The sequence below is a fragment of the Gadus chalcogrammus genome, chromosome 11, assembly GCF_026213295.1.
Source record: "Gadus chalcogrammus isolate NIFS_2021 chromosome 11, NIFS_Gcha_1.0, whole genome shotgun sequence".
In the NCBI taxonomy this organism is placed as follows: domain Eukaryota; kingdom Metazoa; phylum Chordata; class Actinopteri; order Gadiformes; family Gadidae; genus Gadus; species Gadus chalcogrammus.
In genome coordinates this window covers 1,190,320-1,216,460 of record NC_079422.1, presented here as the reverse complement: position 1 = coordinate 1,216,460, position 26,141 = coordinate 1,190,320, and the positions used below count along the sequence as shown (strand labels likewise).

Below are 26,141 nucleotides of genomic sequence, written 5' to 3'. Positions count from 1 at the left end.
GCCATGGAAATTGTCTTCTACTGCTAGGTCCAAATGTGGATTAACTAGTTCCAGTAGCTACCGCAGGATAACAACAAACAGGAGCTTGCTCTGGGTCACGAGCTCTGGGTCACGAGTACTGCACGAAGGGGTCGCGCGCGGGGCGCGGGGGAGGGGGAGTGCAGTACGACCGTTTGATTGACGTACTTACTGTCCAATGCAACGAGGTGGCAATCCAAATGATTGGCTGGAGTTTTTCGAGCCCTGCCCGTTCCCCAGATGATTGACTTGTTTAATTTTCATGTCAGTACTTCTAACTCAGTGGCTGTAAGCGGGTTATGATAAGGATTTCAAGTAATTTTGCAAAAATGGCCAAAAAAGCAAATTCCATACCCAACCTTTAACTAAGTTTGACTATCCGGAATTTACATTGTAGATATCAACAACTTCATTCAAGATATCTGTTACGTAGTTGTGACTAGTCGAAACGACAGTTAGAGATATCTGTGACGTAGTTTTGACTAGGAGCTAGTCAAAACTCGAATTCAAGATATCTATAATTCAGTTTCGCCTAGGCAGAATGAAAGTTAAAGATATCTACAATTGTAGATATCTCTAATCAAAATTCCTTTCAAGATATCTATAACTTGATAATAGATATCTACTACGTCATTTTGACTAGTCGTAACTCCAGTTAGAGATATCTACATCGTCATTTTGACTAGTCGTAACTCCAGTTAGAGATATCTACAACTTCATTTCGCCTAGTCAAAACTTAATTGAAGATATCTGAAAAGGGACATGTAGATATCTTGAATTGAGGTGAATTAAAGATATCTTGAACTGGAATTATGACTAGTCAGAATCAAATTGTAGATATCTGAAACTGGAATTACAGATATCTACAATTCAGTTGCAGATATCCGTAATTCACAAAGTGGATATCCGCAACTGAATTGTAGATATCCGCAATGAGAAACCCCATAGACATGAATGGCGAAAATGACGTCATTTCGCCTAGGAGGAATGTCTTTGTGGATATCTGAAATGACAATTGCGGATAGGAGGAATGTAGTTGCGGATATCCGAAATGTTAGTTTTGACTAGGCGAAACTGAATTGCAGATATCTGCAATGTAAATTCCGGATAGTCAAACTGAGTTAATAAATGACAATTCGGCTTGCCATAAGAACCGGATGCTCGGGGTTCGGAAGCGTTCGGCTGTGGTCGACAGTCACGTACGCACGTGTCGTTGGTTTGACGTCAGCACATCTATGTAGTAGCAGGTTTGAAATCAGGAAGGAAAGGTAAGCACGTAGAAACGGTGTCTTCTGCTGAAATATGTACTTGATATGAAGGCTATCTCAGATATAAGGCATTCCAAGGTACACCGCTTGTGCCGCTTCATTAGAATATAACCCATCTTTCTAATACTTTAATTGATAGCTTGTGTTGTACGAGTCGTGGTCTGACGTCTAGAAATGTGGAGCCACCTTAGCGTTTAAAACTGTCTACGTTCCCTGTTCCTCATTCACTCACTGCTTTCTTCGTAGTTGCGTTTTGTTTTGGCTCCGTCATTACAAACAACCGATTACTATCTAGATACCATGGACCCAGGTCATGAGAACCAAGGCTCCAGCAGCTGGTGAGTGTTGATCACAGTGTCATGACTAAAGTAAAGTCCTTCACATTTTAGCTTATACATTATTTATTATTTACGGGAATCAGGTGTGAAAGAGAACTTTGTCTCATCGACCAAAACGTTCGACTGTATTAAATGTGAATTTGTTACAAATTGTATAGGCCTATGTTTTAAAATAACTATTTTAATCCTGCCTAGCCCTGTGTATGTGCACAATCCCCACTTGAAGACGATGAAAGAGGACGTTCTCTACCACTTTAACCTTGGGACCTCAACTCACAACCTGCCAGCCCTGTTTGGTGATGTCAAAGTAAAAAATTACCGTATAGCCTGCCATAGCCAATGGACACATTTGATCATCTACTATTGGATAATTGGCTTGTGTTTTGTGTTCTTCAGTTTGTGTGTGTCGGGGGAAGTCCCTGGAGAATGAAGTCGTTCATTGAATACATTGCTGGAGAGCTTGGCTTAGAGGACCCCAAATCAGAGTACCCAAACATATGTGCCGGAACAGATCGTTATGCCATGTACAAAGTGGGTCCTGTCCTCTCCGTCAGTGTAAGTACATATATCAATACTTCAATTATATCGGTAAAAACTACATTTCACATACACTGTGAATAGGCAATTTCAATCACATTAAGCCTACATCAATATGGAATTAAAGTCATTAGTTACACAATAGCATAACTGGCCTGGGATGATACTTGATCTATCAATAGAGTAAATCTAAATGTCACAGCTCTCTTTGCCTTTCAGCATGGAATGGGTATACCATCCATCTCAATCATGCTGCACGAGCTATTAAAACTGCTCCATCATGCCCATTGTACTGATGTTACCATTATACGGATTGGTACTTCTGGTGGAGTAGGTAAGACTTTATTTTTATTACTAGGGGTCTTACCAAACCCGTAGCAATTACTCAATCCGTAGAGCAAAGAGCACATGTGAAGCAGTTCCCTCGTTCAAATCTGACTGCAACCAAAAATTTAGTCAGAAATTATAATGAAAGTCAGAACACAGGTTGTAGATTTTGGAAACCGGTTTAATGCGGTTTGATATGATAAAAGTGTAAATTATTCAATTATTCAGTTAAATCTGTGAGCAGCATCTGCTCTTAAGACATACCCCCTACCCTTTTTAGTAAGGACAGAAGAATATTCATTTAAACTTTAGCTCGAGCTGCTTATATATATCAAACGTATGTATGTATTTTTTATTTTATTGCACCCGTTTATTTGCACACCTATATATTTGCACACTTTTTATACCGTCATACCATAACAGCTTCTTATACTTATGCACAGTGTGCAAACTATACTGCGGCTTTCGGGGGGCTCACTTATATTGGGGGGGGGGCTTACTCAAAACACATCCATTATTACAAGCCTGTATGCCTACTTGCCTTATGTCAGCACATGTAAGCACATATCACATCCAACCCTCCACACACGCATCAAATCTGACTGCGGTCGAGCCAGCCGCTACATTTTACCATACACAGAGAAGACCAGCTTCCGGTTTTCAAATTAAAATGAGTATTAAAAGGCAATTCTGACTGGTTGCGTTATTTATATTGACTTATTTGTTTATTATTATAAGGACCATTCAAAGCTAATAGAAAGAGGTCTGTCTTAATCGGCCTGTTTAGTCATGTGATCCACCACTGATTTGGAGTCATAAGGTCACATGACCTGGGCGCTATTGGGAAAAAATGCTGTATAATTCATAGAAATATTAATATACAGTATATAATGGATCTGGCTTGCATGAAAGACATACTCCGTGAGCTACAGGGCCTCTGATTGAAACTTCAGCTGAGAGACATGTAGTCGTGGGCCAGGCAATGTATGGAGTCACCGTCATCAGCGGCCTCTGAGCTTTTGGCTGTTGGCGGGCTTTTACCGGCAGCAGTCCCCGCAAGTGCAGCGGTGGTGGTGTCGGTTGTCCCCAAGCTAGCATCTGCCGAAGAACTCTCCTCTTGCTGATCCTCAGTCATTCGTCTTCGTTTTCTTTGAAAATCCGAAATTTGCGAGTAGGTTTCCCTGTTTTCTTTTAGATAGGACTGCAAAACATGTAATACGAAATTGCGCGGGTCCAGCGGCTCTCCGATGTCTGATTTTAAGTGACGTTTAAGACGTAGCGCCCCCACGCTTTAATGGTGAGGACAATAATTGCATGCAGGCCGGTATCTTTATGAAGATGATGAATCACCCTCATGCGCAAATCATACATTAAAATAGCCACATTTTACACGTGATCCATAATTATGCAAATCAAAAAGGAAATGCATGGGAAAAAACAGCATTTAGGCAATATTTTAGAGACCCCCCCCCAAAATTTCACAAATCATGTTTTCAGGGGAGCTCATGTCTCATTAAGAGGGGCTGAGACCCCCCCTGGCCCCCCCGTAGTTCACACCCTGCTTATGCACATGGACCATCCATTCCACATTTTCTATCGTAGGCTAGGTATTGTGGGCTCATGGTTTTGTTTAGGTGGGATATGTATGTATACATGTGTTGTGTTGTGTGTATGTATGCTTGCTGCTGGAACACCTACGTTTCTACCGAGGCCATTTTACCATACTTGCCAAACTCACCATGTTTCCAAGGTATCAAAGAAACTTTGTTCATAATATAGTCTGTTCTGCCCTCGGTGATGCCTGCGTGTGGCTCTATGGCGCGGCAGCGTGTGGCTCTGTGGCACGGTTGAACTATTGTCTTGGGCTCGCTAGCCAAGCAAGCCAACTATCTAATCAGTTAAACGTTTCCCTAAAAACTCCACAGCTTCTTGATGATTACATATGTTGTATTAATAAAGTAGTATTAATAATGCTAAACAGTAAGCACGAAAAGGTTAATCTACATTTCAGCACATGATAGCGATAATACTTAGACGTTGCTTTAACAATCAAGAATATGACGAACTGCATTGTAATTGAAGAGCTGTGGCCTGTATTACTACGAACCTCGATTAGTGGGTTAGCGAGGTATGTTGCGCTCAAAGCCTGGGTTAGCTGGGACACGAAAGTCGATCTCTTTTAGCGTTGCTGTATCCCCATGTTGACTTAGGGTGCACTCACATTAGGCCATCTGGCCGTTGGCTGTCGCACCTGTGGCCTGGCCACGGTAGGCTCTTTTACATACGTCATCACCTCGTAACACGTCATCACCAAGCGTCCACTGCATGGACCATAATAATATATTTGTCCCGACACTGGGCCATTGTTCGATGGTGTCCTCGACTTGCATATGGTCGCGGTTTCTCCCAAATACATCGGAATTCTTGTGGGTCTTCTCCAACTGTGCCTGAATAGCATCGTCTGCCCAAATGGCTAACAGACACTCTACTTCTCTATGGGACCAACGTGAACCAACAGTTGAACCGCTTGACGCCATGTTTACCGTTTAATGGGAAGAAGGCTCTTCGCCTTTATGTCCATGGTCGTCGCATGGACTATGCGTCATCCAGCTCAGGTTGCGTAGCCGTGCGTGTGCGAGTGTCGGCTCATTAGCATCTGTACCGTGGCGGCCCGTACCGTAGCAGCACACCTCTCCCAAGTGGCCAAGTTGGCCTGGCCAGACTCGCCACACTCACACTGGCAGATTTGAGCACGGTTAGGTGGTAAAACGGCCACGTGCTGGTCACGGCCAGATGGCCTAGTGTGAGTGCACCCTTATGCTAGGGCTGGGCGATAAACCGATTTTTATCGATTAATTCGAGTGTGTAGCTCACGTCGACTTGTTCAAATGAAAATCGTTTTTTTCTTCAACATCCGCAAACGCTTCCCTCTCAGCTCCCGTAGTTCGGAATGGGCTCAGCCCTCCCCCCGCACAGAGCGCGCATTTACCAAAGTGATACACAAACATTGCAGCGAGTGTGACAAGTTGTATGCAACAATTTATTCATATAGTATAATCTATTTTGAGGTAAACATAATTCATTTGAAATATATGTGTGGTTTAATAATTTGTCGATCTGTTGGTAATGCCTCTGGGCTCCAGTAGGGGGTTTGCGCTCCTCTTCCTCATTCAATACAGACGAGTGAAGGAAAGAGCTGCATGTGTGTTTTTCCTCATTCTTCTCCCGTTACTATTTCCTTTTTTAAGGTAATTACCGTTTGCAAAACACTGTATATTTATGACCAGTGTTGAAAGTTTGAATGTTATGTTGGCACTTTATCAGAAGTCCTATTATCATTAGTAATATTTTATGTTTACAGAAATATTTTATCCTATATTTCATATATTTTACATTTTATGTTATGTTACAGGTTACACTGTTTACAATGGCAGGGCCTGCCATAATGCTTTTTTATGTATATCGATTTAAATCGGATATCGGATTTTTTGTGAAAAAATCAGGGACTTTTATTTTAGGCCATATCGCCCAGCCCTACCTTATGCTCTCAACCAAACCTGGTTGGGAGCAGGTTTTCAGCCAAGTATCAGATTAATGTTGACGCCCTCCTTTGACAATGGCGTCAACATTACTGGGTGTTCCTGTGGACCTCGGAGCCCTTATCGTACAGGGGTCTCTCGGACAGAGGCTCTTTCGGAGCCTCTGTCTGAGAATATTCCTGAGAATATTCTTTATGAGAGATACAGGTTCCGATCAGAGGGTATTCGCTATTTGATCGTCCTTGTTGGACCTTATGCAGACAATGCGTACCGTTGCGCATTGTGTCGCCGTGAGAGAGTGGTAGAGTGGAGGTAGCGCGTCAGACTTCAATTTCTGCGTCCGGGGTTCTTCTCCCAAGTGACGCGCATTTATGTGAAGCTTAAAAAGTCCAAATTCTCATGCATATGGAATACTTAATCATGAAAGGTTATGGAATTATATATTTTTGTGCTTCTTTCGAACTTGAACCCATGTTCTCAAGGCCGTGCTGGCACCACATCTATGGGGTAAAATGCACGATGATAGACTGGCGAGATTTGAACCCTGTTCGCTGGCGTTCGGGATATATACTAATCCACTACGCCACCGCCGCTGCTTCTCAGCTATGGAAAAAATATATACTATACATTACTTACATAGGGTGTATTTAAAGTGAAATCCCTAAATGATATAATAAGGCAGGTTGGACGTTGCTTAACCATTTTGAAATCCTCATCACTCTTGTTATTAATGGCGAACAATTCTGCATTTGGCATAGTTAATACACACTGTAAAAAGTCTTTCATTGAACCAATTAAAGAAATGTAGGGTAATGGTTCACATCTATATTGAATAACTTGAGCCAATGACAAATATATAGCTTGCCTCAAACAATATTTTCTATGTCCACAAAAACAAAATAATGTAAATTATTCATTTTATCAAATCAAAAAGATATTAAATTAAAAAATATGGACATAATCAATAATACATCAATAATTATCATTCAATCAATATTTATTAGCCTCCGTCATATCAGGCATTATTTCCACACATCCATTTATCAAGGTTAGATTTGTAACTTAAACTGTAACTTAAGGCCACACTGCACGCGTTTTTCCGGGTTAAAAAACGCGCATTACGCGCCTAGCTTGACGCTTGATCATTGTGTGTCACAAAAATGGTTCAACGCGCCTAACGCGCCTGTTGCTGCGCTGGATTTTAGGAGTCCGAGGTAGGAAACCCAAACGCCGCCGTGTTCGGGTGAATGATAGAGTTTAGATCGGGTTAGATTAAATAATCTCGGATATAAATAACAATAATCGGGTTAAATAACTTCACATGGTGTGTCTGGTGTGTTTCCAGCATTCGTAGTGTTGATCAGCAGAGATATAGTCCGCCAAGACTTTGAGGTTGCTTAGGAACCAGAGACGCTGTCCATGCAAGTGAATGGAGCGTTCCCTCTTCGTCATAACTATCAAACCAAACATCCTTCACATTCACTGAGCAAACATTATGAAAGTAAAATGCAAATTTCTCGCTAAAAATGTTTACATAAACGCTTTTAATGGCGTAACTATGTTACTATTTCCACCCAGAATAAAGAAAGATGCCCGCCATATGCTTCTGTGCAAGCGTCACTACTCTCTGCCAGTGACGTCGGGTCAAGCTCCACGCTGGTTGGCTAAGCGTCACGCGTAGGCACATCAAAAGTTTTTTTTGAACTTTGTGCGTTGGTGCGTTGGTGCGTTCACGTGCGTCATTACGTGCGTATGCTGCGTCTAACGCCACTAACGTGCCGCTTTAATGCGTGTAACGCGTCTACGCTTAAACCAATGGTTCCCTATGCAAAAATGCAGATTTTCAACGCCAACGCGCGTGCAGTGTGGCCTTACCTTTAGAGCTGGCATTCCAACATAATATGGATATTATTACAAAATAGTATATTATTACAAAAAAATATATACACATTGCAGTGCAGTGTTCAATCTGTTTCCACAGTAATTTTCAAACAATTTGCATGTTTCCTTATACTTTAATTCAATTTTATTTGTATAGCCCTTAATCACCATTACAATACAATACAACTTTATTAATCCCACTAGGGGCAATTAGTTTGAGCAGCTTGTATACAGACACAGTAACAATCAAACAACAAATACACATACACAACTACGGAGCATTTAGTAGTCGAATTGCAGAGGGGATGAACGACTTGGAATGGCAGTTTGTTCTGCAAGCAGGTAAAGCGTAGCGACGCCCTGATGGCAACACAGAGAATTCACTTTTAAGAACATGACCAGAAGAAGCCAAAATACATGCTGCTTTCTTAATGATTTGCGATTGCAAAAAGAACTCGAGTCCCTTTGTTTAACTCTGGTGATTAGGGATGGGAATTGATAAGAATTTCACGATTCCGATTCCGATTCTGCTTATCGATCCGATTCCTTATCGATTCTCTTATCGATTCTCATTGGGTGAGAAAATAAGTAATAAATGTGTTTGTTTGCATTACATCTCTTTAATATCTGATCAGAAGTGCTTCTAGTATTAGGAAATTGTACATTTTCAATTCAATTGGTCTAGACGAAAAGATATATGTTTCGCTTTTTAAGCCCAAATGCCATCATTATGTGCCATACAACTAAACACCAGACTGAAAACAGCCAAGTAAGAGCTTGTGCCTTTTGAATTCTAACAGTGCTCATTTGCATTCAACTTGTAACAAATTAAACTGACATAAACAAAATGAAGCATTGATTAGACAGAGATTTATTAGATGGGCCTACTAATAAACCGTTGGAACACAACAAGACCGGAAACCATAGCAATGCCGGTAAACAACCCCGAGAAGCCCAATCCCTATGAGAGCTCCCCACGCTACGGCCATCCGGAGGCGACAGAGCGTTGGCCGTGATATTATATATACAATTATATATAGTATATACTATTATATATAGAGCTCCGGGTAGTCGCAAACTGCAACAATCACTTTCCTCCTCCATTCCGCGGTTCACCCGGACTGCACTGCACTGAGTTTTGACGGCTGAACGCGGATTGGCTGTTACGTTACACATGTCACTCAGTTATCACGCTGTTGAACGCTGATTGGCTGTCATCACGACTACAAAACTTGTCAATCGGTTTTCTCCCGCGAAAAACTCGCCCTTATACGCGTCTCTACGTTCACTTTGTATGGGATCTTGTCGCCCCGTCGCGTTTGGTGTGAACGCACAATGCGATTCTTCCTCGGCGGCGACATGTTTGCTGCGTTCTGAACCAAATCAAAGCAGCGTGTGTGTGACGTCACGACGCATTTGCCGCGACCGGAACCGATAAGCGGAATCGTTAAGCAGGCTTGCTAACGATTCCAAGGAATCGGTTGACTCGGAACCGGTTCTGAACAAGAACCGGTTCTCGATTCCCATCCCTACTGGTGATCTTAGAACAGATGTTGACAATACTGTTCAGCCTGTTTCTGTATTTTACTGTGAGGCTGTGAAACCAGCAGATAAAAGAAAAGCTCAGACTCTCAATAAAAGATTGATAAAAACGACAGAGGATGACAGGACTTACAGAAAAGGAATTTAGTTTGCGGAGAAGGTGAATTCTCTGTTGCCCTCGCTTCACAATAGCCTCAGTGTTACATCAACTTAAGGTGATCATCGAAAATAGTACCCAGATATTTATAAGATGTAACTATTTCCACACTTTCCTTATGTATGATACACTCTTTGGCTGTATTTCTGTCCGTCTAAAATCAATGATCAATTCCTTGGTTTTAGATACATTTAAGTCCAAGAAGTTATCATCACACCAAGAAATAAAATCAGTGAGAGCATTCCCGTGGTCTGATTCTGAGCCTTGGAGAAGGGACAATAACGCGGTATCGTCAGAAAATTTGACCAAATACCTGCTGCCCTCCTGACTGCTCCTGCATCCGTCAGTATACATAATAAAGAGTAAGGGCGAAAGGACACACCCTTCTGGCGAGCCTGTGGACATAATTAGAGAATCTGAGAAACGGCCATTTACAGACACTCTCTGCACTCTGTCAGTCAAGAAGTCCAAAATCCATAATACAATCTGATGAGGTAATTTAAAATCACATGGCAAACTTTCTATTAAAAGATGCGGCTGCATCGTGTTGAATGCCGATGAAAAGTCTGAACAAGAGCCTGACATGGGCTTGCGGCTTTTCTAAATGTTTGTACAAGTTATTGAGTATTAAAAGCTTTGCGTCCTCAACACCTTTCCCTGACTGTTAAGCAAATTGAAGTGGATCAAGTTTTTCATCCACAATAGATAAAACAAGGTTTACAGTCTCAAAGGGCTTAACAGGCCAAATATTTATGACACCCCCCTTTACCCATGCCCCCACACGGGCAAGAAAAAATTCCCTTGAAATCAGCAAAGAAGAAATCTTGAGAAGAAACGCATAGTAGGGGATCCCTTCTTCCAGGGATGGTCAGGAGTGCAATGGGTGCCACAATTGACATACAGGTAAATACATGCACATCATATTAAAATGGTGATGGGGGGTCTGGCCGGCTATCCATGAGGAGAGTCCAGGCACCCAGTCCAGTACCCGTAACACGCTAGAACAGACAGAATAGTGAACAATTTCTACTACTGAAATACTGAACTCGGTTCTTAATAATTCCAAAACAGGCAGCCACTCAAACGTGATATAATTTACTTGGTCAACTGGGATGTTTGTGTAAATCTGAACTAAGCTCTATTGTAGAGCTGGTCATACAGTCTCTTGACTTTGTTGGTCATGCCTTTCGGGTCCAGCTCCATGTGGACTTTCTAGATATATTCAAATGTCAGTTTCGAAGTTTTGGGATAATCCAGATTGAGAGCATAAAGGAGGCCCATTAGAATGGCAACAGCACTTGCACAGAAGGCAACTCGCTCTGAACTTGTTGTCCCTCAAGTATGATGCCAATGTCTTGAGGTAAGGCTTGTGCATCTCTGATGACAAAGACTGCCATGGTTTCCTGCTGAAGAACCATTTCAGCTTCTTACTTCTCCGACACCTGGAAAATAATTTAGAAAAAATTATTTAAAAATCTGGTATTGATTCAGCCTGGGTTTACCACTACAGTTTTGCACATTTACCAGCATATGTAACTCTGATTTAAGTTGCAAGGAAATGCATCTTTACATGAATAAAGATATAATTGCGAATTAAGCTCCGTCATATCTTGGATGTCATGAAAGGCCATTATTGGCCATAGGTGGAACGAAGACAGTAATCTTGACCTCTTCCATAGCCATCCAACTCATTTTTTTACTCGGATGAATTAAGTTAAATAAATAATTCTGGTGTGAGCAGAAATAAGGTCACATTTTGCTATGAATGTTGTTTCCACTACTTTTGATTCTTGGGATCTCTACATACATGGACTATCCATCGGTGGTCCATGTGTGTAAAACAATGGTAGGATGAGGGTTAAACGCTGCTGGGACTGCTTATTGGTTACTCCCTGTGTGGGAGATATTTGAATTGGACTTGTTAATTCACTTCATTACTCTAACTCTGGATAAGAGCATGTCATGTTATACTATAAAATGCATCATGTGTCTTATAAAGTGTACAGCCATAGCTAGTATTTTACACCTACGGTAATCTTTCCTTACCAGGAAATCTTTGAGGTCCTCCACTGCTGCTCCGATGTTAATGAGACATTTGAGTGCAATCTCCCTCTTTGTTGCGATGTCAGTATCCTGCATTAAGACAGTAAGCATAAGGGTAGGGTCGGGCATTAGGGCCAAAATATGTATCACAATATACATTGTCAGTTGATATAATGACGATGTGATTCAATTTGTGTGTCAACACTAGGGATGTGAAGAATGTGTCGACTCAACGGTCGATTCTCGACTCGTGCTCTAAACGACTCTAAAAATAGAAATCGATTAATCTTTTTTTTTTTTTTTTAACATACAAACTGCTTCAATGTCCTTTACAAAACATTGTAACCCATTTCTGCTTTCAAAATAACCAATTAAAAATTATCAAAATACAATAAATCCTTCTCTTTTTTTTCAAATGGGAGACGTAGCTGTGTTGTTTTTCTAACGGTCACTTCTGTTCTGCTACACCGCTACGTCTCCCAAGAGCGATCTCTTCCTTTGTCCTTTCATGACAATGGCATCTTCACTTAAAAGTCCGGTGTGGGATAGTTTCATGAAGATTGATGACAGAACAGTTCAGTGTAAATTATGCCTCATTTTGCGTACCATTCGTCCACAACCGTGATGTTGAATCACCTGGCAAGGAGGCATCCCAAGCCTTCCAGCCAGCAAGGCAGCATCGCAAACTTTACGGTGAGATCCTGTGATAGCCGCCGGGCTGAAAGAATCAGCGGGTTGCTAGCTAAGATGATAGCCGGAGATATGCTGCCCATGAGCGTAGTAGAGATGACTGGGTTACGCAATCTGATTTCATTTCTCGAGCCAACCTACACAGTGCCATGTCGCCAAACGATGACTGTGAGGCTGGAGAAAATGTACCGCGAAGCAGCAGCCTCCCTCCGCGAGATCCTTTCCTCAGCTGACAAAGTTGCTATCACCACTGATGCCTGGACAGCTTTGACGACTGAGTCATACGTGAATTTTCGTTTACAAATATTTATTTAAAAACGAAAATATGTTTTAGTGGGTGTAGCCTCTGTTAAATTAAATGGTTTTATGTCCGACTTAAACAATTTCGTTGCAAAGAGGAGGCACGCATCATCAACTGCCGTTCCTAATTAAAACAACGCCGACACATTTTGTCAATTGGGAATTTACAGGTTCACAATCCTGCTCTTTGATATTTTGTTTATCATCATTTTTATATCAACTTAACTTCATTAAAAAAAATGCATTATTGGTGTGCTCCTGATAGCAACCTTTGAAATAGGACGGGTGGGCCAACTGGGCCGCTGTCTTAAATGAATGCGCAGATCCTTTGAGGTCTGCAACTGCTGCAGCCGCGGGCCGAAAAAAAGAGAAGAAATCGATCGATTTTTCGATTCATGCCTCCTACACGTCGACTCACAGAAAACGAGTCGTTTAACATCCCTAGTCAACACCAGAAACAATGGCCAAGAATTCTCATGTACGTCACAGATGTATGCACTTACCTCTTGTACTGTTTGCAGCAGGTTTGTCTTCTCCCGAATTGTTCTTTCTCTTTACCTCAGACAGGAGGACAATTCTCTCTTGCTCCTTGGACTTACGGGTCTCGTTGAAAGGTAGCGAGGGTTAATGGTTAGACTCAGCTCGCCTGGGTTTCTTTATGATCTTTGCCGGGTAGGCATCCATCAGGACTTTCTTTTAACGGAATTGACAGTCCGCTCGTCAGATGATGATTGTTGAGATCGGCCCTTGTTGGCTTGAGGTGTTGGTGGCAGACGCATGCCCAGCTCGCCTCCGTGGCGACTGGTACTTTTTCCATCTCTGTCTGCACCGTCCGTCCGGACGCGTCTCAGGGATGCATGGGTGGCCGACGCATGCACAGCTCGCCTCTCTGGCAACGGGTTCATGGTCGGTCTCTGTCCGCACCATTTGTCCGAACGCATCTCAGGGCTCAGGGGTGCATGGGTGGCAGGCGCGTTCGTGGACTCTTGAAGTGGCAGGAACCGGTTCTTCAGCGGCAGGGTTAACTTCAGTGACGGGCTAATCCGTATTTGTCTGAGTTAGCTCAGCAAACTCACCCATCGGCACTGTATCCTGGAGGAGTCCTTTGCATTTTTCTAATGCTGCTAGGCTCGTTTCAAATAAAGTCACGGTGTGTCGCAGTTTGGTGCAGTCTGTGCATTTTCAAGTCTCCGTGCCTGAGATATCCGAGTACAGAGGCATGTTGGCGATAGGAAAGTCCAAGGCTTTTGCTGCAGTCTGATCCGGGAGTCATAAAAAGTGTAATGTTGAATCGAGCGATGGAGGTCGACGGAAACAAACTATATATTAAGTATTATCATGAAATATAATAAAATAAAGTAGATCTGAACGATAAATTAAGTTGTTTTTCCACTGCCTAGTGGAGCTTCGCGAAACATGACCTCTCTCTCTGCTGCCTCTCATCGCCACCAGGTAACGGTCCGACACAGCTTTTGGAGCTGCCTTGGTGGAACTCGGCATCCATGATGTGAAGGAACTCTAGATCCTCCATGGAAGGTGCAAGTCTGTGATCATCGGCAGTATGAGTGAAGATGGATTTGCCTAAGCCGTCTTTGGGGAACTTTGCTGAGCTGATGTGAAGGTAGATATTGGATGGTTTAATATGTTGGTGCTTGACTGAAGACCTCTTTCACTTTGATCTGGTTGTTGCTGTAGATGGGTAGCACGACCGTTCTCTAGGATAGATGTTTTATAGCTGTTCACCGGTGGTGGTCTGTGTGCGCCTCCAAGACAAACGTCGCCGATGACGACCCGCCCTAGGTCCAACCCATTTGTTCTTGGTCAAAGGGTGCATTGCCTGGGCCATTAATCTAAACCCTGACCTTGTGTAAACTCAGGATGTCTCTACCCAGAAGGAGAAGTACCTAAGCATCGGGATCGAGAGGTGGTATTTCATCGGCAATGCATTTCAGGTGTGTATGGTGGCATGCTGCGCCCGGGGAGGGTATCTCAGATCTATTTTCAAGAACTTGGTTGCGTTCGATAAACGTAGCTAGAGGAAAGCTTAGTTTCTTGGACACTTACTCAATAGTCTAACCATAAGCTCTGCTCCCCGCTGTCTCTTTAAGCCCTGTACATGTCTTGAGGGTGTATACGTACGTAGTAGCACCCAGAGATCTTAAAGGCATCGTAGAACACTTACTTTGCTCATCAAGTATTGCGGTCATTCTCTTGGACTACTGTCTGGGTCCAGTGAGGTACACGGTTCTCACAATTAATCCTTTGCCACACACTTTTGTGCACCTCGAAGTGACCTCCTGAGCCTCTGCTTTGTCCTCCTCGCTATGCTCTGAATCGGGAGGGGACGACTTGGACTTCCATGTTGCTGGTTTGTTACCCTCTCTTTACTCAGGCTTGTCCACTGAAGAGACTTTGGACTTGTGCACGTATACAGGCGCCTTCATAGGCCTCTCCCAGTAGTAATTTCTCCCTGTTGGAGCTTGTGTGAAGAGGTTAAAGCTTGGGTCTATTCAAGCTTTTGCTTCTTTGTGAATGAAGTCTACAAACACAGAGAAAGGATGGAAACTGACTAAGTGGTCACGTTTGTATCATGATCCAATGTAGATCCACTTTTCCTGAATGTTGTGTGGAAGTTTCTTGACTATTTGACTCTTATGAAAGGCCGGTGAAGTAGCTATTTAGCTGCTTCCAGATCAGACAACAGATCTGCTAGATCTCCAAGTCTCCTTGGGTCCTTTCTTATGATTTTGGGGAAGCATTCCAGTTTACCAAAGAAGGCCTGTTCGACGACCCCGGTGAGCAATATAGCACGTCGAGCCGCTCCCATCTCATGGACAATCCAGTGGGAGGATGTCTGATATTGACTGATTTATTTATTTGAAGCTTTCTGCAGACTCTCTTCCAAGATAATTGGTACGAAGGTCGAGCTGTTCTCCGTCAGACAGGTCCAGGTGGTCAATAGCACTATGGAACAACGTTTTCCATGCCCAGTAGGTCATCGGGTGTTCATCTTATACATTAAGTTCCAATATCACGAGGCGGCTGCGGGCCAGATATTGAGCGAGGTCGTTGGAGGTTTGGGAGTGGTAACATCTATCTCAACAGGGTGCTCCAGTGACAGGCTGAAATACAGGGGATGGCAAATGCTTATGTAACACTTGTGTTGCTTAGAACTAGAAAATGATGCTACTGGGCCAGTCATAGGTTTGTGGGGAGTGCTGAAATCAAACATAGAAATTAAAGACTGGAGACAGGGTTTATAACCCTTTTAAGAATCCCTTTTCCTTTTGAATATGTTCAGGTGTTAAATACTGCTAAATATTAAATATATAAAATATTAAATAAATGTTCTATTGCATAGTTTTTACAACTATATTTGTTCTTCTAAATAAATATTAAATATGTTATATAAATATTAAATATATTTAATTAAGTAAAATACAATCAATGTGTATACAATCAACTGCATACAAATGTGTACACAAACAACAACAATCTAATATCTATCAACTGTGTATACAAATGGGTATACAAACAACAATATAATATCTATCAAGCAATATTTCAATGTTCAATTGTTCAATGTTCGTGGTTCAATGTCCAATGGTCAAACCGTATTGATAAATCGGCTTCTTTGGATTCCTTTGGGTAGGCTCATCGGGTCATTGGATAAGTTCGCCATCAAAGTTCGGTTCAGGTGAAGTCCTATGTTTGTGTGCGCTGTCCCGCGGCAACACGGACGTGGTTCTAGGATCTTTTCAGGGTTTCAAAAAAACTGACCTGCACATCAGGCCATGCATAAAACAAATAGCACAGTTCACCGATCACTGATAGAAATTCTCTCTCGCTTTTTGGCTATGGCGGAGGAATGCTATTTCTCTCGCTGCAGACTGTATTACCATGGTAACGTAAAACTAACTGACAACAGACACTCGACCATATAATAATTCACAAACGTAAAACAAGACCAAAAAACGTCATACATAAACAACGTAAATATATTCCAAACTGAGTTGACTTAGTTGTGACGGTTTATATCACTGTAACATCAATCAACCCGGTGTACGGGTACTAAATTATGCCAAAACTCAACGAAACAGTCTTTGGCACTCGTTTTGTCGATAGACGCGAGGCTGTTGTGTAAACACTCTCGACTTGAGATTGAAAACGACCAATAATAATAAAAATTATACAGTTTAGTTTTAGTTTTACTATCACTGCCTCTGATTTTGTATCTGAATCATTTAACGGTTCTTCAAGCTTGTGTCTGCTACAGAAAGGCGTCTTAAAAGGGCAGTGACGTTATTAAAGGGATGTTTGAAAAAACTTTTTCTAGATATTTTATATATTAAATTGTAGATGTATTTATCATAATATTATCCATTATTATGTATTACTATTTAATATATAATTAATACTCAATTTGAGCTATGGGTTACACTTATTTAGGCTATGATGTGGCAATGCTTTATAATGATAAGGGACTGCTTTAATCTGTGCTTGTTCCACCTTTAATGGTTCCATGACATGCTACCAGGTGTTGTGCGATTAGCCGTTACAAGCCGTTTTGGAAATCTGCCCCTTATGACATCACAGGTGGGCGTGTCCACCTAGATGTATGCTGGATAGATCAGTCTACCAGCCTACCCAGTGGACTTTAGCACCTATTCAAACCACACCTGGTGGCATGTCATGGGACCTTTAATTCAATTTCCCTTTTTGAATGTGCCGCTCTAGCTTGCGCTGCTTCAGCTTTGGCCTGGCCATGGCCACTGCCATAGCCGCTTTGCACAATTTAACTCTGTAGGATGGGGGCCTGCCCGTAATTCCGACACCTCATTGTTCCGACGTCTCAATGATCCGAAATATTTCCCATTAGATCGACATGCCACTATGCCGACGGTTCAATGTTCCGAAAATGGAACCCATTGGTCCGAAGGTCTGTTTGTCCGACTTTTCAAAAAGGAGGCGCATTAGTATGGAGTCAGTTTCCTGCCATAATTCAAACCTGAAAAAAAAAGTTTCAAAGGCTTGTAAGTCTGGGTTTGAAAACTCAACACCTTGTAAAAAAGGTTTTGCAACACTGAAAAAAGAGATTATAACCTGAAAAAAAAAAAACTAAAATTCAAACATCTGTAAACATGATTTTGTGTTCTATTTTATCTTCTTCATCATTTTCACCAACACATTTTCAAAGTTCAAACAATTTCACCAGCGCATTTGCAGAGTTTCAAATCTGGCACTGTTCTAACAGTGTATTTCATTGTTGCCCGGTTTTGAACCCTTGTAAATGGGATTCTGCAAACAGGTGTTTTCATTCATTGAGAAATACGTTTTGAAAGGTTGAATATTTAGTTTTAAAAACTTGTAAAGGTGTACGTTTACAACATTGCAACGTATTTTTTCAGAACTGACTTTTCAGCACTGACTTTTCAGAGATTTGACCACACACGCAAGCTTTGAGTCACGTGAATATTGGCAGTGTTCTGACGCCACTCGTTTTGAAACTCCTGACAGTCGAATCTGAAAAAAAAAAAAAACGTTCCTGGGGGCGGGACCATTTAGCTCTAAACCTATTGGTTGCTCTCGGCTGACGTACATTCCAATCACATGTGCCGTTCACCGGGCTGTGCGTGATTGACAGTGCTCTGCCGGTGACACGAATAACAAGCGACTTTCGAGGTTGATTTTGATTTCCATTTTCTGGAACCATGGCTGTTTCCCAAAGTGAAGGCTGCAGCCTCGCTAGGACCGCGTCCTTGCTGGTCGCGTCCTATGGAGATGAGACTATAGCTGTGTTCGAAATCGTTCCCTATCATGGATGTAGTGCACTAAATAGGGTGCACGCCACTATATAGTGGAGTTAAAATAGGGTACATACGATATTCCCTACATGTCTGGATGGCCGAGCGGTCTAAGGCGCTGCGTTCAGGTCGCAGTCTCCCCTGGAGGCGTGGGTTCGAATCCCACTTCAGACATTCTTTGTTGAATGATTCAGCAACAAATGTTTGCCTCAGCTGTGAAGACCCAACTGCCAACATATCCATTATATCTGCTGTAATTTGAAATAGTCATTGAGATATAAGTAAATTATTTTTGTATCAAAGCAGTCAATTTCCTGCCATAATTCAAACCTGAAAAAAAAAGTTTCCAAGGCTTGTAAGTCTGGGTTTGAAATATAACCGCAAAAACGAATACATTTAATGATGGAGTCTCCGGCATTCGTTTAGAAATGTCAACAATTTATTTGTGATTTGACATAGAATATTTAACATTCAAAATTAATTAAACAAGGAAATGTAACATTCAACATCAATACAACCTCCAGCTTTCGTCGTGAGTGACCGGTTTGTTTACATGATGTGGGCGCATCTGTCTGCGTCACACAAATACCCGGCGCATTTACTGACGCAAATGACGTTTAGAAATGTTCAGCGTAGTGTCCAAATTCTCGTTCCCTATTCCCTATATAGTGCACTATATCATGTACACTATATAGGGAATAGAGAACGAGTGTATAGGGAACGATTTCGAACACAGCTATTGGTTCCAGAAAATGGAAATCAAAATCAACCGCGAAAGTCGCTTGTTATTCGTGTCATCGGCAGAGCACTGTCAATCACGCACAGCCCGGTGAACGGCACATGTGATTGGAATGTACATCAGCCGAGCGCAACCAATAGGTTTAGGCTAAATGGTCCCGCCCCCAGGAACGTTCTTTTTTTTTTCAGATTCGACTGTCAGGAGTTTCAAAACGAGTGGTGTCAGAACACTGCCAATATTCACGTGACTCAAAGCTTGCGCCTGTGTGGTCAAATCTCTGAAAAGTCAGTGCTGAAAAGTCAATTCTGAAAAAATACGTTGCAATGTCGTAGACGTACACCTTTACAAGTTTTTAAAACTAAATATTCAACCTTTCAAAACGTATTTCTCAATGTATGAACACCTGTTTGCAGAATCCCATTTACAAGGTTTCAAAACCGGGCAACAATGAAATACACTGTTAGAACAGTGCCAGATTTGAAACTCTGCAAATGCGCTGGTGAAATTGTTTGAACTTTGAAAATGTGTTGGTGAAAATGATGAAGAAGATAAAATGAACACGAAATCATGTTTACAGATGTTTGAATTTTAGTTTTAGTTTTTTTCAGGTTATAATCTATTTTTTCAGTGTTGCAAAACCTTTTTTACAAGGTGTTGAGTTTTCAAACCCAGACTTACAAGCCTTTGAAACTTTTTTTTTCAGGTTTGAATTATGGCAGGAAACTGACTCCATACATTAGGCCGACGGTTCAATATGCCGAATAGGCCTACATATAAAGAGTTTTATACCTCGCTCACGCTCTCGCTCTCTCTCGCTCTCTCTCAGGGTGCACTCACACTAGGCCATCTGGCCGTGGCCGTTGGCCGTTTTCACACCTAACCGTGCTCAAATGGCCCCATTGTTCTCTGGCCTGCACTCACACTAGGCCATCTGGCCGTGGCCGTTGGCCGTCGCAACTGTGGCCTGGCCACGGTAGGCTCTTGTACATACGTCATCGTCGAAAGTAACACGTCGTCACCAAGCGTCCGCTGCATGGACCATAATAAAGTCTGCTGCAGTCAGAGTTTTAACAACAATGGACAACAACACAGCTAACACAGTTCGCACTTTGCTGAGTCTGTTGCTTATGTGGATATATGTTTACCGTTTAATTGGAAAGAAGGCTCGTCGCCTTTATTATGTCCGTGGTCGTCGCATGGACTATACGTCATCCTGCTCAGGTTGCGTAGCCGTGCGTGTGCGCCAGGGATGGAAATTAACACCCGCCACCCGCCATTTGCGGGTGGATTTGTATGGTGGCGGGTGAATTGTGTCACTTCACCCGCCACTGTGTCGGGTAATACTTTCCAGTAAGGTCCGATCAAATTTGCATATTTAATATTCGTTATACGGCGCTGTGCAGTTTGAGGGGAAAAACGGTCTGTCTAGTTACTGGACCAGATGAAATGAGACGGAGAGGTAATAAAGTCTGTCGGCACGAGGACCTTGGATTTATTAAGTAAAGTGGCAACGGTTATACAGAGTCATAAAGCGTGAGAGATCGAATATGTCTAAGTCCCTAATCAGCGCTGATGGTTCGTCCAGAGCTTCGCCTCCGTGGAAGGTCTGCTTCAGAAGAAGGTCAAGAGTCCCTGTGTGATACAGTTTTATGCTGTATCCTCCTCTTGATGAGGTGTGTGCGTTTGAGATGTGTGTGGTTCTGTGTGTTTTTGCTGGACCTTGGCTCCCAGGCCCTGGATCTTCTTGTGTTCCTCCTAACGGGGGAGAGCTCTCAAAATGTCTCCTGTGTGATAAATTAAAACGGGGGAGTGCCCCCCCGAAGTGTCTCGTGTGTGATAATTTAATGTGGCTCTCAGGCCCCTGGTATGGGCAGGTGTATCTCTTGGTTCCTCCTAACGGGGAAGAGCTCTCAAAATGTCTCCTGTGTGATAAATTAATGTGGCTCTCCCGTTCTTGAGGATGACTGGTGCATTGTCTGAGTGTCCACCATCTGCCAGCCTGGGAGATGGGGCCTTCAGCTCCGGCCTTGACCTGACTATATATTATCATGTTTGTGTTCGTTGGGTTAGAGCAAGAGTTGACTATATTGTAATGTGTCCATGTGATGTGCTCATCAGGCTAGGGTAGGAGTTAGCTATATTTATAATGTACATGTGATGTACTCAGCAGGTTATTTTGCCCAACAAGTTCCACAACCATTACTGTCAACATCCCTTCTTCTTCTACGCCTCTTTTGCTGAACTGCAACCGTCCGGCATCCGGGATAATATACCAGTAACAGGCTCTCAAGTCTCACGCATTCGGCGTTTGACACACGCAATTCAACCCATGCACACGCTCACACGCCACACTTCGTATTTCTCACGCAGAGAAATTACCAGGATAGTGCCCACCAATTTGGGCCGCTATTAAACAGTGTTACAGGTAGGAATCAAATGGGTTTCCCGTACGTAGGGTAACCAGACGTCGTCTTTTGCCCGGACATGCCCTCCTTTTGAGACGCTTTTAAAAAATGTGTGGCGGAATTTAAAAATCGTCCGGGATTTTATTAAAGCCTCATACATGTTCTCATTGTATTTGCGTTGCGTTTCTTTGGGTCGTTCGCAAACTAGTTATGCTACGCCCTCCCCTACTCAGTTCTGTTCGCTTTGCATTGGAGAAAGTGAGTAGGGGGCGTGGTTAAGTAGAGCCTTCAGATTGGACGCTTTGACTTACGCAGTTACCGTCGTGTATTTATTTTTTAGCCATTAGGAACAAACATTAACAAATTTCAAAGGGGTTTGATAACGTTCTATCTATTGAACAGAAAGAAACACTTGGTCATACTTTACATATTTTATCACAGCATTGGCCTACTGAATGCCACAGATATATTTCCAGCATTGGACTGAATGCCACATAAATATATAATTATGTTTTTGCACGTTTGCAACGTTTAAAAGTTCAGGGTATAAAGTTCAAGTATATGCCTCTACTAGCCAATAGGCCAATAGCCTTTTGAGGCAATATTTTTTCTGAATATTAGTGTTAAGGGCCAATAATGCTTACTATCATACGTTAGTTACCATGTCTGTGGACACATTTGTATTCAGGCACTAATTAGATTGACTTATGATGGTGTAGCCATGCATGTTTTATTGTTAACATGTCAATTTGTTTAAAATGTACGCATATATTAAAAAAATATATAGCGCATAAAAAGTGGCTGGTAAAAAGATGAGTGGCTGGTAGATTTTTAAATCTACCTGCCACAGTGGCTGGTGGGCAAAAAAGTTAATTTCCATCTCTGGTGTGCGCGTGTCGGCTCATTAGCATCTGTACCGTAGCGGCCCGTACCGTAGCAGCACACCTCTCCCAAGTGGCCAAATTGGCCTGGCCTGGCCACACTCACACTGGCAGATTTGAGCACGGTTAGGTGTGAAAACGGCCACGGCCAGATGGCCTAATGTGAGTGCACCCTCACTCTCTCTCCAAAATACAACATAGGCCTACATATCACGTTCACGATGAATATTGGAGAGCAAAGTGACAACGCTTCACTTCATTTCAACAGGGTGTTTCAGCCCCATGGACAGAGAGCGTAGGTCTAATTCTCAACACACACACACACACACACACACACACACACACACACACACACACACGACTAAGTACACGGTATAAGTTTGACTAAATCAATACCAGCGAAATTATTTAGGCAAAAAGCCCACTGTAAACACAGTAAACAACATATAAAGGCCCACACACAGCTACTCAAGATAAAAATTGTATTTGTTTTTCACTCACCGTTTGACTTCTTTACAGATAAAGTATTAGTCCTTGTATAACGTGCGCTTCATGAATTCACCTCTTGTGACCGTTCAAGCCCACAGCAACAGTCTGGCTTGGTGAAGTGCACTGCTGGAACTTAGCCTATCGTCTTTTTATTTTTGGTTTCATAATCACACATGTGGAATTGCGCCTTGGCCTATTCGGCATATTGAACCGTCGGCCTAAAGCGCCTCCTTTTTGAAAAGTCAAACAAACGGACCTTCGGACCAATGGGTTCCGTTTTCGGACCAATGGGAACCGTCGGCATAGTGGCATGTCGATCTAATGGGAAATATTTCGGACCATAGGACCGTAGGATGGCTGTCTTCGACTCTCTTGTGAGCTGTATTGCAATTTTTTCACTGTCTAGCTAATTATCCAATCAGTTAAATATTTCACATAAAACGTCAGTGTCTTGATGATTACTTGATGTTGTTCAATGTTAATTTCGTAAAACTGTAAAAACAGTCCAAACATAAAGGCAAGTATTAATAATGCTAAGCAGTAAGCACAAAAAGGTACATCTACAATTCAGCACAAAGATACAGATAATACTTACAGACGTTGCTTTAACAAATACGAAGATGAACTGCATCGTAATTGAAGAGCTGATCAAACTGCTAATCTTGCATGCTTCCTACGTGAACATGTGCTTTTGACTTCCTGTCACCTAACTAGCAGCCTCTCCCCTAGAGCATTCCCTCAATTAAAGGTACAGGCACCTATGCTACACACATTAAGAACAATATACACTTTCAATGCCAGGGGCAGAACAACCATATTTTTGTTTTAGTATTGGCACACTGCGCACTCAAGATAATGTATAACCCTACTTTTGAATGTTCAGCAAAAACAGATGTTCAATGAAATTAATACTGTTTACAGTATGACCAATTTCAGTCAAGGTGGAGGAACAGCAGAAATTAGGTCCCAACATGTTTGTCCTTAATGATTCAGGGCTTGAACCCGGAACGATCGTCATCACCAAGCAGTCTGTGGACGCCACCTTTCTACCCAAGTTTGAGCAGGTGATCCTTGGGAAGAATGTCGTACGCAGCACTGACCTGGACACAGAGCTGGCTGAACAGCTGCTGCAGTGCAGTAACAGGCTCAACCAGTTCAAATCAGTTATTGCCAACACCATGTGCACCATGGACTTCTATGAAGGTAGTCCACAGGTCCTACTACTCAAATTAATCCTTATATTGTGGGGTTATGGCTTCATTTGAAATGACTGGTGGATGATTTGGACACAGGCCAGGCCCGCCTTGACGGAGCATTCTGCTCCTACACCCAAGAGGACAAGCAGGACTACCTTGCCAAAGCGTATGCATCCGGAGTTCGCAACATCGAAATGGAGTCCTCTGTATTCGCTAGCATGTGTAAACTAAGTGGTTTGAAAGGTAGGCCTGCAGTATGTTTTGAAGTCTTATAAATGTCAAGAGGAATGTGCATTTTGTTTGTTCAATGTGCAGATTCAGTGCATTATATTTTTGTAATTATGCATGTATCTTACTGCCGTACTAATTCACTTCAGTATTCTACAACTTGTATCATTGTTTTGGTTAAGGGTTTTGTAAGTAATATAATCAATTAAATTATACTTGTACATCTTGCTTGAAATGCCCTCTTGACCTCTTTTTTTCTCTTGCCTTCCCAAGCTGCTGTGGTGTGTGTCACACTCCTGGACCGCCAGAAGGGGGACCAGCTGAGCGGCTCTCATCAAGTCCTCCATGACTTACAGCAACGGCCTCAGATTCTAGTTGGCCACTTCATTAAAAGTCAGCTAGAGTCCTCAGGGAAAATCTAAGCTGAAGATTGTATTGGGAAAATCTTAAAGTCTTTGAGTGGAATGCATTGTTTGATAGTTTTTGTTTCTGTCATTTTATTAATTGTGCGTAGCTCAAAGCCTGGAAATCCAGAAAGCTGTAGGGTCTGGCAACGAGTAATGAAAATGGCCCAACTCGAGGGGCGTCATCAAGCATGCATTTGAAAATATCACTGGATGCAATTGGATAACACAACAACCAATCAGGAAAAAACATGGGGTGACGTATCCAGTGCGACACTCTGATCTCGCCGGCAGGGATGTCACGTGGTTCATGTAAACCTGTATGGTTCCAAAACACGTCGCGTTGCTGTGTTCTTCAATGGGACTGACGGCAGCGATTGCAATATTGAATGGTAAATATAAATTAAAAACGTTTTTAAGTTTGAGGGAAGCATGGGAAGCAATAGGCTGACTTTAGTGTCTTAACCTTAACTTTTACCTTATATCTGTTCTGAAATCAAAGACGATTCAAGATGTTCATTTTTGCTCAACTGGACTATTGGATTTCCTTGATTTTGCGTGTAATTCCGATTCACTTACCCGTGGTCAGAGAGCGCTTGAGAAAGCAGAGTAGCAAGAGTCCATTTAGCATTTATTTTCCAACTTCTTCTGATGAGGCAGGAGCTCACCACACAACCATGATACTTTTAAGACTAAGCCATACAAAGTATCACATATTAAAGAACAAATCATTACGCTTGGATGAATTAAATAGTATTTATTTTTATTAAACAATGGGTGAGACAACAAGAATGTGTGTGTGTGTGTGTGTGTATCCAACTTGAAAAACCAGAACAAAGTGAAGGAACAGGGATGAATATTGAATATATAAGTGTTAACGAGAGGAATACGGTGAAGCGAGAAAATTAAAGCAATAAAAGTAAAATGGACCACTGGTTATAAAACCCTCCAGCAAATGCAGATTCCACTGCCTATCATCTGCACGCTGCAAAGGAGGATACACCATGTAAAGCTGGACCCAGTGTTTGAGATGCAGAGTGTTGTGAAAAAAATCACAAAGATTCTAAGAACAACGAAGCAAACATACAGTAAGTGTTGTTGCGTTTTTTCTTGAAGAAAGTGGTCCAATCCTTGGTCGCTTTTAACTCACTTTATTTGTTAAATTAGGCATGGTTCAGTCCTGCTTCCTAATGGCTATGTGGGGGCAGCTTGTGTGCTTAAAATACGTAACAGTGTGAACAAGCTGGCAAAGTAGAGCCAGGGGGTATCAATAAATAAAACAAATTTAGTCATGTGTGGAACAAGAACAACAAATGTGCAAACAGGCGTGTGTGTATAATAGTGCTGTAAAGCGA

General features: G+C 42.2%; 1 protein-coding gene, 1 long non-coding RNA gene and 1 other non-coding gene across 10 annotated transcripts in view; all 3 read left to right on the top strand.

The window, feature by feature from the left end:
* Positions 1 to 760: 760 nt before the first annotated feature.
* Positions 761 to 26,141, top strand: part of upp1 (uridine phosphorylase 1) — a 38,229-nt gene continuing 12,848 nt past the window's right edge. For 3 of the 8 annotated variants that reach the window (XM_056603049.1, XM_056603052.1, XM_056603053.1), the window contains exons 1-9: positions 1,301 to 1,364; positions 1,533 to 1,624; positions 1,820 to 1,931; positions 2,021 to 2,179; positions 2,381 to 2,495; positions 23,952 to 24,161; positions 24,251 to 24,397; positions 24,656 to 25,178; positions 25,739 to 25,874. In XM_056603049.1, coding sequence (XP_056459024.1) covers positions 1,332 to 1,364; positions 1,533 to 1,624; positions 1,820 to 1,931; positions 2,021 to 2,179; positions 2,381 to 2,495; positions 23,952 to 24,161; positions 24,251 to 24,397; positions 24,656 to 24,804 — 1,017 coding nt within the window. In that variant the 5' untranslated portion in view covers positions 1,301 to 1,331 and the 3' untranslated portion in view covers positions 24,805 to 25,178; positions 25,739 to 25,874. The other 5 variants (XM_056603051.1, XM_056603050.1, XM_056603057.1 and 2 more) reach the window with 4 other exon arrangements.
* On the top strand, positions 14,164 to 18,678 carry LOC130392526 (uncharacterized). The gene is made up of 2 exons (XR_008897011.1): positions 14,164 to 14,261; positions 14,518 to 18,678. It is a non-coding gene; the product is annotated as an uncharacterized LOC130392526 (long non-coding RNA).
* trnal-cag (transfer RNA leucine (anticodon CAG)) lies at positions 18,536 to 18,618 on the top strand. The gene has a single exon. It is a non-coding gene; the product is annotated as a tRNA-Leu (tRNA).